The sequence below is a fragment of the Drosophila kikkawai genome, chromosome 3L (genome assembly GCF_030179895.1).
Source record: "Drosophila kikkawai strain 14028-0561.14 chromosome 3L, DkikHiC1v2, whole genome shotgun sequence".
Classification (NCBI taxonomy): domain Eukaryota; kingdom Metazoa; phylum Arthropoda; class Insecta; order Diptera; family Drosophilidae; genus Drosophila; species Drosophila kikkawai.
Window position 1 is genome coordinate 12510531 of NC_091730.1, and position 15775 is coordinate 12526305.

Here is a 15775-nt window from a genome sequence, read left to right on the forward strand (position 1 = left end):
ATGCCAAGACTGTCACTTTTTTTCGATTTTACTCACTTTTCATAAAACTATTTCTCATCTCAATAGTTCTTAGAGAAAATATACTAAATTCCCGACTTAAACCATGTGGTTTATATTCGCGTTGATCGCTACTATCCAGTATTGTAAGGGAAACTTCTATGACGAGATGAGCTGTGCAAATTGCTCGAGAGTGAACGAAAAGTGCGAAATAACGACAACGGGATGGAGTTGCGATTACGATTTTGATGCCAATTTGTTGATTGATAATAGTAATAAATCCTCTGATATTCCAGAATCCCTAAGCAAATGCATGCTTCCTTCCATGGAGTTTAAGAAAAAAAGTAAGGTAGTGCTTTACGCATAAGTTTACATACTAATGATTATCCAATTCCAGAGGCCATTATTGGCTACTGCTGCATTTGGTCCCCTAAAATTGGTTGTCAAAAACTAAAGAAATCGGATGAGGATGAAGACCTTTGCTATAGGTGCACCAGAGCCATTTGGTCATCAGCTATGGAAGGCACAACATGTCCTTGTGGCAATTGGTTTATGCACCGTGAAAACAGCGAAATAATGCTCAAACCATGGAATATACTTTTTATAACGCAAGGAATGCTTCTAATAATTATAAATTTATGGGTATTGAGAAATAAATATTGATACACTCTTACAAATATTTTCATATATATTATCGATTAGTATAATTATAAACTCAACCTAATTAGCCCCATTATGAAATCAGAAATCGAAGAAAAGCTTTCCTAGGCTTGGATTTTACACAGACACCCCTGAAAATCATTCTGGTTTAATAGGCTAAGCACTAATCAGGCGTTAAATTTGCCAGCAAATATCGGCTGGAAATATAAATCACCAATAAATAATAAATTGTCACATATGTTGCTGCAATTTAGCTGATGCGGTCACTATGCGATAGCGAAAGAGACGGCTGCTTGAAATGGGAAAGAGAGGGATAATCTCTTTCGTGGACCTGCCATTTCTCCCCTTTTTGTCGTGTTAATTCAGCCGATAAGTGAACAATAATGCCAGAAAATTTCAACAGATTTCCCGAGCCTTAGTTAGCTAAGTCAACAAAAACTCGAAGAGCTGGCAAAAAAAGGAAGGGACAACATCAGAGGGTTGATTGAATTGACTTTGACACTTGTATGCTGTCCAAATATATGGGTATAAAAAAAATCAGATGGAGAAAACAAATTGTAAAAGACTTTTGAAAACATTTTAAAACAATAACCGCAAAACAAAAAGGGGAAAGCAACCCTTTTGGAAGACATCATCCCATCCGCTCATTAATCACAAGCCTCTCAGCCACACCCCACGGGATTGCAATTGATAATTGAGTAAATATTGATGTGCAAATAATTGGCATGAAATTGCGTTATCAATAAATAATTTTTACATACCAGCAGCTACAAAGACAGACACAGCTATGGATACTTTATTCAGTTGTATCTACAAAAGTGGCAGATATTGGATTGGCTCATTATGTTGACAGAGAGTTGCGGGCACAGAGAGTGGTTCACTGTGTGCTTGCAAATTATTACTGCACTTTGGTATTTATTGTTTACCTTTATGCCTGCCACCCACCTATAACTGTTGTCTTCCCCCTGATTTTCCTTATTTTCTGCAATATGCAATGCTTAATGCAAACTCAGGTGGGTCAGCATCGAGCGATCCTCCTAATGTTTACTGAGAGATTGCAACAATCTCATTTAAACTTGTTTCTCAAGTGAATATTTTAAGACATCTAGGAGAAATTTAAGGCCTTAAACTAAACAATCAATTTTGCAATACGAATTATATCCTGGCTATAAATATTCCAGAAAATAAATTATATTAAAGTAAAAATAAAAAATTGTTTTAAAAATGATTAACACAATAAACTATTTTCCAATTGCACTCTTCCTTCCCAATCACAAATCTTGATAATTATAAATAATAACAATAAATAAAGAAAATTAAACCATAAAGTATTCTGCAATCAAGGAAACGAACTCTTTAAATTTGCATTATAAATCAACTATAATAAACAGTCACTCGAAAGGAGGTAGCATGGGTTGAATAAATTGAAGGGAAAATGAAATGAAATAAATATTTAATAATATGGCAATAATAAAGTATTATTGACTCACATTTTAATTGATTTTCAACATTGACAAAATAACTTTTAAATGAATTGCGGACCCAGGAAAGGCCACTCCCCCAACTCCGCCCCAAATACCGCAGATAAAGTTTATAATTGAGTTGTGTTTTTTTTTCATTAAGTGAGCGAATTGATTTGCTTTTGTTATTGTTGGCTCGCCAATGGAGCAAACTTATTAAAAACTGATAAACTCAATACCATTCTGCCCTTCCTGGTATGTATTTTTAATTGATATAAATATATATAAAACCTAAGAATTATGGGAACCATTAATGAGATAATGCCTGCCTCTAAAACTTTAGGCGATAATCCCTAGTGAGGAAATCGTTAGCTGAACGATTGCAAATTATTATTTTGATTAGGCAATGGGCCCTCCTCCACCACCTGGTTTATTTCCGTTCGTTTAAGATTGTCGGTTTAGTTATAGGGCGTTTCTTAAATGATAAGTGTGATTTGTGGCTAATATGTTTGATAGAGATGGGAGCTGAAGCGATATTTTTCATAAATATTTTTTGTAGCTTATGTTATTTATTTAATTAATTTTAATTTAGATTAGCAAAGCCCCAAAATATTTCTGAATAGCGTGAAACCAAGGCGAATTCACCCTATAATTTCTTTCACAAAAAACTTTCACGTGTGCTCTTCCCAACTAGTTTTAACATTCTTGATATAAAGTGACGTTTGCCAAACAAAAAAAAAATTTTTTTTAAATCGTTAAAATTAGCCATAAATAATTTTTCTTTAAATTTTAATTTATTTATTTAAATCAATTTAAAGGACAGACACAAGAGGTAGAGTAGTAAAAAGCTCTCCCCTTTTGGAGACGCAACATTAGCACACCCTAGGATGTTGTTCGACAAAAATCTCACAAGAGTGCGCTATAATTCCCAACTGGTTCTAACTTCCCTGGCATTAAGTGAAGGTTGCAGGCCTTAGGTGCTTTTGTGATTTTATAAAGTGACTTTAATTTATAAAATCATGATTTTATATAGTTACTTACCCTAAAAGCAAGTTAATCCTTAAAATTACAACTTTATTCCGTTACTTTCCTATTAAAGTTTATCCAAGGAATGCCGCAATCTTAAAGCAACCTAGATGGAAGCACCGCGATATCTATATCGCTGTTTATGTATAGCTTCTGTATCTGCATCGGGCTGCCTCATTAGCCACAGCGCAAACAAATTTCCCAGCCAAGCCAGACCCAAAAACCCAAACCCAAACCGAAAACCGAAGTCGAAACCAAGTCGAGTCGAGTGGAATGTGTGGTTCTGTTTGCACACATTTAAGATACATTTAGCTGCCGTTGCGACATTGGAGTTTTTTAACCTCTGCCAGCAGAGTACTTCCTTGTACATATGGTAGGACGACGACGAGTGTATATAGTTGGGCCTCAAATGCAGTGTGTGTGTTTGTGCGATGAAGCGCCAGACGATTGGAAGCGAAAGGTAAACGTGCACTTTCCGATAAGAAGGACGCACGAAAATCGCATTTTGATTTGTATTCCGTGTTTGATCAGAGACACTGGAGCGCAGATACAAAGATACAGAGATACAAAGTGGCTTTCCTATTTGCCTGGCAGTTTGTAATTGTTTGCTTAAGTGCATTCAATCGCCAGATAATGACGGCTCCTCCAGTTTTTTCCCCCCTCTCACCGATATCCTCCTTATTTTATTAATATTTTTGTACGTTTTCGGTTTATTTACTTTACCTTTTCTTGGTTTTTGTTTGCCGCCACATAATTTATTATCTGCGCTTATCAATTCATATTTTATTTGCTCTCCTTTCTCTCCGGTAAGTTTTTAGGGCTTGAAAGACCCTTCAAGACTTCAACTTTAATTTCAGCCTTTGACGTCTATTATGATGGATTAATTTTCAATTATGAAAGCGCTACCCTCGAGGCGAGAATAATAAGAATAGCTTATCTAGGCTGCCTTCAATTTGGAACTTTCTTATCGGCCCGCTCATATATATCGCCAATAATCAATTTTCAATTAATTCAAAATCCCTTATCAGCAAAGGGGGCCTCCCCCTTTATATTTATGAAGATGGAAAAATTATAAAAATTTGTTTAAAGACGCTTAAATGGTCGTCACATCACTCGAAAAGTTAAGAATTGAAGTTTGGAAGAAGTGCCGTAATCTAATCGGTGACGGGGCAGCGATTTAATTTATATAATCAACTTGTTTTCATAATTAAAAAATATTAAAATTGTTTATTGAACACACACACCCTCGGGCCTGATAGCGACCATTGCTCCATTTGATTGGATTGCGCTTATCTTGGCCTAATTGAAATTGCATTGAAATTGATTGATTCGCCCATAAAACGTTTGACCACATACAAATACAAAGGTTTACCTACCATTTCCCTCCTCTTCAATGCTTTTGCTTTTATATTTCTTTTTCACCCTTTCCTAATCGTTTTATTTGGTCCCCTCGATTTGTGGTAATCAGAAAAAATGGAAAGAAATACATTTCTTGGGCTCGGGATGACAGCTCAGGCGGGCAAAGGTTGTTGCTCAAAAGGGTTGTAAATCATTTGCCAATTGTAAATTTTATTTAAATGCGTCAGAAGGGTTCGTTTAATCTGGAGAGGTGTGATTGGAGCAATAGAATGCCAAAAGCAACTTGAGACCGTCTGCTGGTAATTGAGTTTTGAACGGGAAGTCTATTTATTGTAGCTAATTTAACTGCTTTGAATAATTACCTTAAGGGTTTGGTTATGTTTTATTTTTATTGTTGGTTAAGCTGAAATGTAACGATTTTGAAAAGTAAAAAAAAGACTGAAATGTGGACCCTAACTCTAAGATATCTATTAAACTGCCTTTCCCTTTATCTTTAAACATTTTGTCTCCCATTAAATAAAGTTACATTCGTTTTCTTAATTTTCTTAATTCAAAATTCCCCAACTCTTAAGCTAAAAAATCCCCCATCAATCCCCAATCACTCCACTCATCATCCCGAAATGTCACGTAGCCCCCAAAACGCCACCGAATTGCCCTCAGACATTCCCACGTTCTTAATTAGCCGCTTGGCCATAGACAAATGGCAAATAACAATGAAATGAAAACTAAGCAAATATCAAAAGTTTTTCAAAAACATTTAGCAATGTCAATAAATCGCTGTCCATCTAGGGATGAGCGGATGAGAGGCGCCTCGCGGGCGACGACTCTGCTCATATTAATCTCCATTAAAAAGGAATCTCAATGAATTTACGATGGCGCCAACTAGCTTTCCAATGCCTTTCAGTCTGCCACGCCCCTCGCCGCCCGCCCGCTGAGCTACCTTACTTACGCATTGCGTATTTAACATTCGCCAAAAAACGAAATAATTCGAAAGCAAACAAAGATTGTACACCTTGGATACCTCCTCCCCCCAAAAGAGCACCAAGTCTTGGGCTTCGTCGGCGAGCCGGGTAAACATTTTAAGCTGCCAGCCCGAAAAACGCTAATGGGTAAACACAGATGCGGTTAAAGAGCTGCCGGAGATTTGAACTTTGCGGAGGAGTCGCGAAGGCGCGGTTTGAGAGCGGTTTCAGTGCGATTTAAAACGCCAAAAACTAACCAACTAGGACTTTAAAAAGTTATCCTAAAGGAACTTGAGAAAGTTTGAATAAGAGTTTAAAAATGCCATTTTGGGGAATATAAATTTGATTTTGTTAACAGAAAATGTACACCTTTAAAAATATTGTTCTATATTTTAAAAAATCCCCCAAAAACTAAGAATATTTCTCTACAATTAAGAAAAATTGTTCATGATATGACAAGGCATTCTAAAACCAAGACAAGACACTAAAAGTATAATTTTTTGCACTTTTGTTGGTCAATTTATCATTAAAGCCATGGCGAATGCCCCCTAAAAATTTCACGACGAAAAATCTGACACCTATGTATGTATGTAAGTACATATAATTCCCAACTGGTTCTAACATCTCTGCTATGAAGTAACGATTGGCAACTCTTAGGGGTTTTTTTTTGTGCAAGCGTTGCAGCATTTCCAGGGCAAACTGGGGTGTAATTCGGATCATAAAGCACAGTGCTATTATGAAAGTAGCAAGTCCCTACTGTTTATAATCTAGTGCGTTAAACCACACATTAAGTTCCCAAATTAATTAGATAAAAAAGACAATTCAGAGAGCAGCACTTCACCTAAATTCAGGAAGTTGTACCTACCAAAGTACACCACTTTTACAATTACTCTACCAATCAGTTTGATTCCCGAAGGAAACCCAGAAACGCGAGTAGCACGCGTTTAAAACCGCGGAAAACTTGACCCGCGGCGAGAGAAGTCAAGGAAATTGCCACTCGAAGCGAGCAAATCTTTCGATTTGCTGGTTAATCAACTCAATTGCGGGATTACTCGATTTGGTTTTACGAGATAACCCCAAAAGTTGCCAAGTGCGAAAGAGGGGGTCGGTGAGGAGCCGAAGGGCAGTGGAATTTTTGATTTATCAATTGTGGAACTCAACCGTAGCTGCCTTCTTTTTATGGGGCCTCTGCCTTATCAAGATGTATTAAGCTCTAATCATAGACGTTGATTTACCAGGCGAAAAAAAAGGAACCTGCTCGCACCCGAACCTTATAAATAAGCCATTACCAAGCCCATCGTATATTAGTAATAACAATTGCCATTTATCAACAATTTTGAAATCGCCATCAACACACCGCTCGCTATTTGTTTGATTTGTGTACCCCGATAAGTCTGATTCGGAATCGGGGAGATATATGCTAGAGTGAATGTGTGTGTAGTGATGGAGAGGACCTATGACAAATCTCTGGGCCACAACAACTTGAGTGGCCAATTGCTTCCGTATCTCCCAGCGTAACAATCTCACATTTTGTCACCAAAAAGCGGGCATTGCGAAATTTCTGGTTAACTCTTAGTGATTCAATTATAATGAAACTGATATAACATATATGGGCTTGGTTTCTTATAGACATGCTGTCACCTCCTCAACTTGATTGGGGCCTCTTACCGGCCGCTGATTATAATTATGAAACATACTTAATTACTAACCCACCCGCTTGACGTAGGTTAAACTCTTCCGGTTTGGACAAGTCATATTTTTTGTGGCAGGAAGTTAGTAATATGTAGATAAATTGTACGAAGAAAATGGCATTAAATTTATAATGAAATTAGATTTGCAATAGGTAAGAGGTAAGAAAGGTGTGTCAGTAATGATTGATGTTTACCAGGAAAACCTCTGACCACTAAAGTCTATGAATCTGCTAGGAAACTATTATCAGAGTCTTGTAAAAAGTAATTTCTAGATTTTAGTTAAATTTTAGTTAACATTTGAAAAAGATTAAAGAAAACAAAATGAAGTCAAATCAATCTCTTGGTATCATCCAAGAAAGCGGCTTCTTTTAGAGTCTTTCAATCGCCCTACATCACCTTCGCCATTCACCTCAGCGCTCTCGGGTGCCCAAGTGAACATAACTCACCACTTGATTTATGCAAATAAGCCACGTTTAATTATGACCATTAGCCACTGTTGAGCGGCTACCGTTTTGAGTCAATAGCTTAGGGGGGGGGTTAGTGGAGTCCTCCACCACGTTCACCCGGGGGCTTTTAGTCGGTTTGCACTTCGATTTCGCTTTGTTGTGCTCCCGACGCTTTGAGGAAACAGAGGGGGTCTGAGACAATGATTCCTGCCTTTAATGAGTTTTATATTGACCCAAGCTATTGACCGAGTTATAACGTCAGGCGGCTGACATCTGTGACTAATATCAAAGGGAATTTGCGGGTTGACACCGGTTAAAAATGGATTTTTAGCTTAAAGATTAATCTTTAATTTTGAATAAAGGATTCAAATATATAAAGGATTTTAGAATAGGTTGTAACTCAGCCCTTCTTATAACTATTGTGAATATTATAAGTTTATAATATAGACTATATCATATCTGAAAGGATCTAGCTATCTGAAGCCATATAGCTTACATTTTCCCCCGTTCTCCTGAAAAATCCTCAACATACGCTTAGGGCTTAGTTTGTGCAAAAGAAATCGGTGGTCTTAATTTACAACTAATTGTCATATGACCAACTAGTTATGGCAATCAGACGGTCTTAGTTATATGGCCCGCTGGCCCGATACCATATAAACATCGGTTATATATTAAATCAGTGGGATTTCCATGGCGGCCTGACCATGGCGATAGAGGCGGCCACTGTGCAACGTCTAATTGCATGCTAACTGTACTTAAATATCTTTATAATTGACGCCACAGTGGGGGTGTCGTAAAAGGCACGTACCGCTGTGGTCCGCGTAATACTAGTAGGTCTATTTGAGAAGGCCTTAGAGTGGAGACACCGAACCCCAATCACTTCACATCCACATCCACATCCAACCACCACCCGCAATAAATGGTATTTATGTTATTTGTCAAGTTTATCGCACCGTTTTCAGGGGAGAAGTGGGGCCTGGGGTCTGGTGGGGCCTAATTAAACCATGAGCTTTATCGTCTTGTAAAGATCGAAATTATTGCCACCACTGGCTCCTGTGGCCTATGCTTCTTTACGACCCTCATTTTCCAACACCAGTAGCCATAGCCCCCCTATATAATCTTCTATATATATAATAAAACTACGAATATATGTACATGTCGGAGATTACTTTGAAATGTTAGATGTAATTACTATTTGTAAGACTCTAAGTGTATCGAATATAGAAATAAATGAAGAGTAAAATAAGTAACGAGAGAAAAGGAAGAGAACTTATTAAGAAAGAGCGTGGTGGGAATGAAGAGAGTATTCCCTACCGAGTGTGGCGCAATGACGAGTAGAGAAGGACGAGAAAGTAGAGAAAGGAAAAAGTGCAAGTCAGTTCGAGCGAGACTGTGAAGGAAAGCGGACGAACTATTTAGTCATTGCGACTCACTGCGCTTAGAAAAGAAAAGGAAACTACCATGGCCGATAACATTGACCCCCCATCCCCGACATCAGAAGTGGGATCACCACCCCTACAAGACAACCCGGATAATGGCTGGCGCACACTTCTGGAAGCGCAAAGCAAAGTGATTGCAGAACTTTTGAAAGCTGCACAGTCCACGTCGACGCCTGGCGCACGTGCCGTTTCTGCAGTGCTACCATCTTTCGACCCTGAAGCTGCCGACGCAGACGCAGCAGCATGGTGCAAAACGGCGAACCTGATTTTATGTGAACATCCGCAAGAAGGTGCATCCTTGGTAATGACGCTCAGCAAGTCGCTTCACGGTAGCGCATCGCAGTGGCTGTCGCAAATTTGCTACCCTGGGATGAGCTGGACACAATTTAAGGAATTGTTCATGGAACGCTACGAAGGCAACGAGACGCCTGCAGCATTGTTGCTAGACATGCTGAAGGGAAGCCCAAATCCTGAAGAATGCCTCTCCGTGTACTCCAGCCGGTTGGTTACATCACTCTTGACCAAGTGGAAAGGAATGACGCACGAAGAAATTGCTGTATTGTTGGTCCTAGCTCATACATCCCAAATTGATTCCAGACTGCAGAGATTAGTGTTTACAACAAATCTAAAAACACGTGCGGAGCTACAACAACAACTGAAAGCTCATACGTTCGCAAAAAAATCTGAATACTCTGGAATGGAGCAAGGCCCGGAAAAGAAGAGGTTCAAGACGCAAACGCCGATAAAATGCCATAGTTGTGGAAAACTTGGACACAAAGCAATGGAGTGCCGCAAGAGAAAAGCAGAGGAAAGAAATGAGACGAGAACAGCCCTTAGCAACAGCAGACAAGCCGTTAGATGTTATAGGTGTGGCAACATTGGTCACATTGCATCAGTGTGTACTAAGGGGACAGCAACAGCGAATATAAACATCGAGAAGAGAGTGGACATGAGTGCGGTACTTCAGCCTAAGGAAACTGCAATACAATCTGGTGAGCGGTTTCCATTTTTCTTCGATTCGGGTTCCGAATGCTCGTTGGTGAAAGAAAGCATAAGCGAGAACCTTGCCGGAAAGAGATTCCATAATCTGGTAGTGTTGAGAGGCATAGGTGACAATGTTGTCAAAAGCAATAAGCAAATTCTGTCCACTGTACAAATTTCAGGATTTAAATTTGAATTGTTGTTTCACGTAGTTGATGAAAATTGCCTTAAATATGACATGATAATTGGACAAGATATTTTTCAACGTGGTTTTGGAGTTACTTCACAAAGTAACAAATTCGATATTTATAGAACTCAAACTGTAAATAAATAAAACATAAATAAAACGGTTCAGAGACGATGTATCGCTTTAGTGAGAACGAGAAGCTAATAGTAAGGGAGAAAATTCAGCAAATGTTGGAAGCAAAATTAATAAGACCTAGTTGTTCTCCTTTCGCTTGCCCAATGTTAATGGTTACAAAAAAAAAATAAATAAAAAAAAAAAAAGGATGGTAGTGAGAGATTGTGCATTGATTATAAAGAACTACACACAAATATAGTATCTGATAGATGTCCCTTGCCATTGATTTCAGATTCGATAGAAAGAACAGCGTTTGTGACCACGGAGGGTCAATATGAATCTTTAGCAGTGCAGCTTGAACTGAAGAATGCGTCTCCTATATTTATGATGAAATTGTTAAAGCATTTGGGGTTTAGCATAATTGTTTGCGATGGTTTGCATGGATGACGTGTTGGTCATGGCAGGCTCGGAAGATTAGGCTTCCCGAGGACTGAAAATTGTATTATATGTTGACTGTACCAGGGTTTTCATTTAACGTTGCCAAATATGGGTTTCTCGAACCTACTACGCAGTGTCTGGGCTATGAGCTACGCGGTAGAGAAATCAGACCCAATTCCTAGAAAATTCTTACGTTAAAAATTTGTCCTTTCAATCGGTGTAATTAGGCGTAAGACCATTTATTGAATTGGCGTCTTATTTTTAAAAATTTGTGTCTCGATTTTCTCAAATTGGGAAACCGATTCTTTAACTTCAAGTACTTTTTCGTGAAATTACGATTTTCAGAAATTACAACGAACGTCTTTTAGTGCTATTACAAGTGAGCCTGTAATCGTTATTTAGTTGACAGGTGTAAGCTCTTGTGGATATGTTTCAATACTAATAATTAATTAATTAATGGAGACCCTTATGTTGGTGCAGTATATTGGTAGAACTATGTGTCTTGTGGAGTCCAAGTAGCCTTCATATGAATTGGAAACATTGGTTGGCGTACTATTATTCTAACATTTTTGGCATTATTTGCTCAGATGAGAGTTCGTAGTCTATACTGACTGCAAATGTAATCATTGCGGAAATAATTGAAATTAAGTGCATCATCGGTGGCCATACTTAAAATCGTATGATTTTAAAATATAGTATGTGGATTTATTTTTGTGTCCAGAATTCACGTGACTGATTTCAGGATTTATTGATATAGTTTATAAACAACTAAAGATAATTGAAATTAAATTGAGTTACAAAGAGGGGTTTTAAAAAAAAATACAGAGAGGTGTGAGGTAGTGTTGTCTGCCAGTAGTGTCCCTTAAATTTTGTTGGTTGATTATTAATCAAAGTTATAAATCCGTTATGTATTTGGGTTAAAAAAAAAAAAAATAGACTCAGCAAGATTTATCAATGTTGTTGGAAATGACTAAGTTTAAAGATTGTTGAAAGTTGTATAATGTGTAAAGCTCTAAAGTAGTCATCTGGCTGGATACCAGGACCGCAGAGGTGATGGCAAGATGCTCTTGGCGGGGTGCAACTTGCGGCGAACTGCACAGTTAGTAGTGCAATCAATGCAAGTCCTTAAGAGATGCCAATCGGACCCATCCTCTGGGCTTGATACCACCACATGACAGAGAAAAGTATAGACAAAGAAAAGTTTAAAGTTGTGTTATGCTGAGCTGTCGGTAAAATGGTGCAAAAGGAAGAGCACTAAGATTAAAGGCAAGATGAATTTAAAATGGAAGAGTTGTTAAGAATGAGAAAGGAAAGAAAAAAAAGGATAAAGGAATGAAGATGGAAAATTAAGATGAAGAACGGCACCAAACAGAGCTGGATCCGAAGAGGACCCTTTGTCATTATAGAAAAGCTTGATGGTGGCCGATATGTTTTGAGATATTTGTCGAGTAAGCGAAATTTTAAGTAGTTGCCTGCGATGCCTGTTGAGGTAGATGCAGATGAATGCGAGAGATCGCCGACTGAGGCACTCGTAGGTATCATAAAATCAAAGCAAGAGATCTCTATTTTAAGATGGTTGAGGTGGTGCCATACACAGGGACTAAATTTGAATGATTGTGTGAAGCGTCGCTAAGGTGCGGCAAGAGTCCGGTACTGTGGTATGTGTGTGTGGTAGCCAGACGATTGAACTTGAGCAGAAGAGAGCGTGTACTCTAATTGATGTGTTAAGGAATAGCCTGCTAAGTTAATGTCTGATGGATATCCAAACTGTTGGGTTTGTGCAGAAGAGAGCATGTACTCTATGGTCGTGAAAGATTATCCTGCCAAACTAACATTTGAAGACACTGGAAGTGTAAGCGAGAGATCGCCGATTGAGGCACTCGTTGGTGGAATATAAGGCTATGAGGGTCCAGAGAGACCGTGACGCAAAAGGTGCGTGTGAGCGTTGCAAAGTGTGCAGCAAGAGCCTGGCAAGAGTTTGGTACAGTGGTAGCCAGACGATTGAACTTGAGCGGAAGAGAGCGTGTACTCTAAACGGTGTGTTAAGGAATATCCTGCTAAGTTAATGTCTGATGGAATTCAAAATTGATATCCAAACTGTTGGGTTTGTGCGGAAGAGAGCGTGTACTCTATGGTCGTAAAAGATTATCCCGCCAAACCAACGTTTGAAGACACTAGCAGTGTAAGCTAATTGATATTGAAGAGTTATTTAGAGCAGTATGAGTAAAGAAGCTAAGTTATGATTATTGTAAAGATATAGCAATGAAGTTTGAAGGCCAATTTTATGTAGAACTAAGCAACACGAGGTCGTGTTATAGTCAGGAAGGCCGTGTCGGAGATTACTTTGAAATGTTAGATGTAATTACTATTTGTAAGACTCTAAGTGTATCGAATATAGAAATAAATGAAGAGTAAAATAAGTAACGAGAGAAAAGGAAGAGAACTTATTAAGAAAGAGCGTGGTGGGAATGAAGAGAGTATTCCCTACCGAGTGTGGCGCAATGACGAGTAGAGAAGGACGAGAAAGTAGAGAAAGGAAAAAGTGCAAGTCAGTTCGAGCGAGACTGTGAAGGAAAGCGGACGAACTATTTAGTCATTGCGACTCACTGCGCTTAGAAAAGAAAAGGAAACTACCATGGCCGATAACATTGACCCCCCATCCCCGACATACATATATATGTTCGTAGGGACTATATAGAAGTCTTACAGATTGCTTGTTGTGGACTCCAACTTTTGATTTGTTGACTTTGATAAACGTTGCTGCAGTTTGTTGGGGTTTATATACAATTTATTGGGGCTTTGGTTTCACTACTCAAAGACATTAAAATTGAAATATTGAAAACAAAAAGGGTTTTGTGATTTAAAAGAATCTGTTTATTAAACTTAGATGTTAAAAAATAAGTAATTTTATGATACTAAGCTGGAAATTTTGTGTTTATTAGATTATGTTAAATACAAAGATATCTCAAAATATTTAAATTTTCTCCTCCTCCCCCCCAGCTTCCACCCAAAACCCCTCCCAAAAGAGATCTCGAAGCGTTGAAGCCAAGCCGCCGCCTAAAGTGATTGTGATTGCAATGTGGAAGGCAAGCAACGCCAAACAAAAATCGAGTAAAGCAAAACAGAGGCTTTCGGAAAGCACAGAAAAGACCTGGCAAACACAAACATCCGATGGGGAGAGGATCCATCGGATTCACTATACCTGTTTCTGGCGGAGATCCACTCCATCACATCCAGCCCCATCAAACAGAAGCCAAATGAGCTTGTCGAGAAACGGCCGGAAACACTGACTCTGACTCTGATGGTGACGCTGACGGTGTCTTCAATCGCCGAGGTCCGCTTGAGCTGCAACTGTAGGGCCGGAGGGCTGATCAAAAGGTCCGCTCGAGCGGATCTTCTGTGGGTCAAGCAAATGCTCCTTAACGCGTCTTAATCCAAAGTGGCTACTGAGTTGCCTCCGCTCAGCAGCAGCAGCAACTAAGTTCTTCTGCCTTCTTCTGGACAAACACTTCTAGCTACCGATCTTCGTTTTCCGACCGGAGTCCGGTGGCCATCCGTTCCATCAATCTTCCGCGGCGGGCTGCTGTCAATCTCCTGCGGCAAATAAACTCGAGTGCCTCTCACATGCAAATAACCAATATTTGCTCTCGGATTATTAAGTGAGCCAGCCATCAGCATCCCATTCCTACGCCCATTTGCCAGTTCCCATCGGTGGTTCTTATGCTCCTCCTGTTGCTGCCGGTACACTGAGGTGAGGTGGGTTGGCTTGTTAACTGTTTGCTCGGGCTGTTTAATCGCTTTAATGGTTAGGCAATTAAGAGTTTTCGGAAAACCTCTTCAAAATGATAACTAGACACCGACTTGCAGTTGGGGAAATTCACTCATTTTCATTGAATCGTTTGAAATTCTCCGAAAAACTATAGTGTTTTGATTTTGCAAGATTATTAACATCCTTTTGAATGAAGTGGTAATTTCAACTAATCAAGATTAAAGTTCTTTCAGTATTATTTTCCTTTCGGTTCTCTTGACAAGACAACTCACAGGTATGTTCTGGTGAAAAATTTGACTCATGGGACCAATTAAAACCTTAAAAAACTTTTATTTCTTATAATTGTTCTGCTTTAATCCCTTGGTTTTATTTCATGTGAAGCATTTCATGGAAATGTGTGTTCGACTTCTTGACATTTACAATAACATAAATACAAAATTGTTTCGTAAATCTTTTCAAAAACTTTTCTTTTCGCGCCGCCGCCTTGCAGATGGACTTTTGTATGTACAATTTCCACCTGCCATCTATGTTCGCAACGTGTACAGAGCCGACATTTATGAAATGTCGTTTAAAAACGTTAAAAGACTACTCTGATCGCCACATTCGAAGCTGGCGGGGCAAACGCGCTTAAAAACTAAATTCAGTTGCGGGTGTTTTGATGGCACACACATTGGCACATACGCCCGGGACCTCGCAACAACAACAAGAACAGCCGTGGGGTTGATTTACATGTGTGTGCGCATTGTTGTTGCTGGCTGGCCCGCAAGGCAGAAGTGTCGCCGTGGCCAAAATGAAGACTGTTCGTGTTTTTACTCCTTGGAGGCCATATGTCCCACCAGGTTGCTGGTGATCTTCTCGATCTTCTTCAGGTCCGGCATGTTTTCCGCCTTGTACTGCACGCACTGAGGGATAAAAGAAAGGATTAATGAAAATGTGCTTCTTGAGAATTGAAAATCACCCAACGAACCTTAACATTGTCGGTCATTTTGAGCAGTATATGGCCCTTGGAGTGGACGTATTTCATCGTGTAGCGGCAGTTCTGGGGATTCGCCATGTACATGTTCTCGGCGGCGATTTCAAAGTCCTCCCAGTTCTTCACAAAAACCATTTTTAATTCGGCTAAATAGAAATGCAAGTGCAAAGGGAAATTATAAAAACAACAACAACTGGACGGCGTGACGTTGATGTAGTGTGACTGTTTGCTGGAAAAAATACTAGCTTGCGATAACGATAACGATAGATCAGA

At 39.1% G+C, this 15775-nt stretch overlaps 2 protein-coding genes across 2 annotated transcripts; one reads left to right on the top strand and one right to left on the bottom strand.

Moving 5' to 3' along the window:
• LOC108070555 (uncharacterized) lies at nt 1–686 on the top strand. Its single transcript, XM_017161081.3, has 2 exons — nt 1–341; nt 395–686. The coding sequence occupies exons 1-2, from the start codon at nt 104–106 to the stop codon at nt 658–660; spliced, it is 504 nt and encodes a 167-aa protein (XP_017016570.1). The 5' UTR covers nt 1–103; the 3' UTR covers nt 661–686.
• Nucleotides 687–14856: 14170 nt separating this feature from the next.
• Nucleotides 14857–15710, bottom strand: Srp9 (signal recognition particle 9). Its single transcript, XM_017161078.3, has 2 exons — nt 15497–15710; nt 14857–15431 (listed from the first exon to the last, which is right to left on the bottom strand). The coding sequence occupies exons 1-2, from the start codon at nt 15635–15637 to the stop codon at nt 15339–15341; spliced, it is 234 nt and encodes a 77-aa protein (XP_017016567.1). The 5' UTR covers nt 15638–15710; the 3' UTR covers nt 14857–15338.
• Nucleotides 15711–15775: the final 65 nt, after the last annotated feature.

What these genes read in the sequence shown, in the direction of transcription:
- LOC108070555 (XM_017161081.3), top strand. Translation starts at nt 104, where the DNA reads ATGTGGTTTATATTCGCGTTGATCGCTACTATCCAGTATTGTAAGGGA. An exon ending in CATGGAGTTTAAGAAAAAAA is followed by an intron (nt 342 to 394) that starts GTAAGGTAGTGC and finishes ATCCAATTCCAG; the next exon opens with AGGCCATTATTGGCTACTGC.
- Srp9 (XM_017161078.3), bottom strand. Translation starts at nt 15,637, where the DNA reads ATGGTTTTTGTGAAGAACTGGGAGGACTTTGAAATCGCCGCCGAGAAC. An exon ending in AAATGACCGACAATGTTAAG is followed by an intron (nt 15,432 to 15,496) that starts GTTCGTTGGGTG and finishes TTTATCCCTCAG; the next exon opens with TGCGTGCAGTACAAGGCGGA.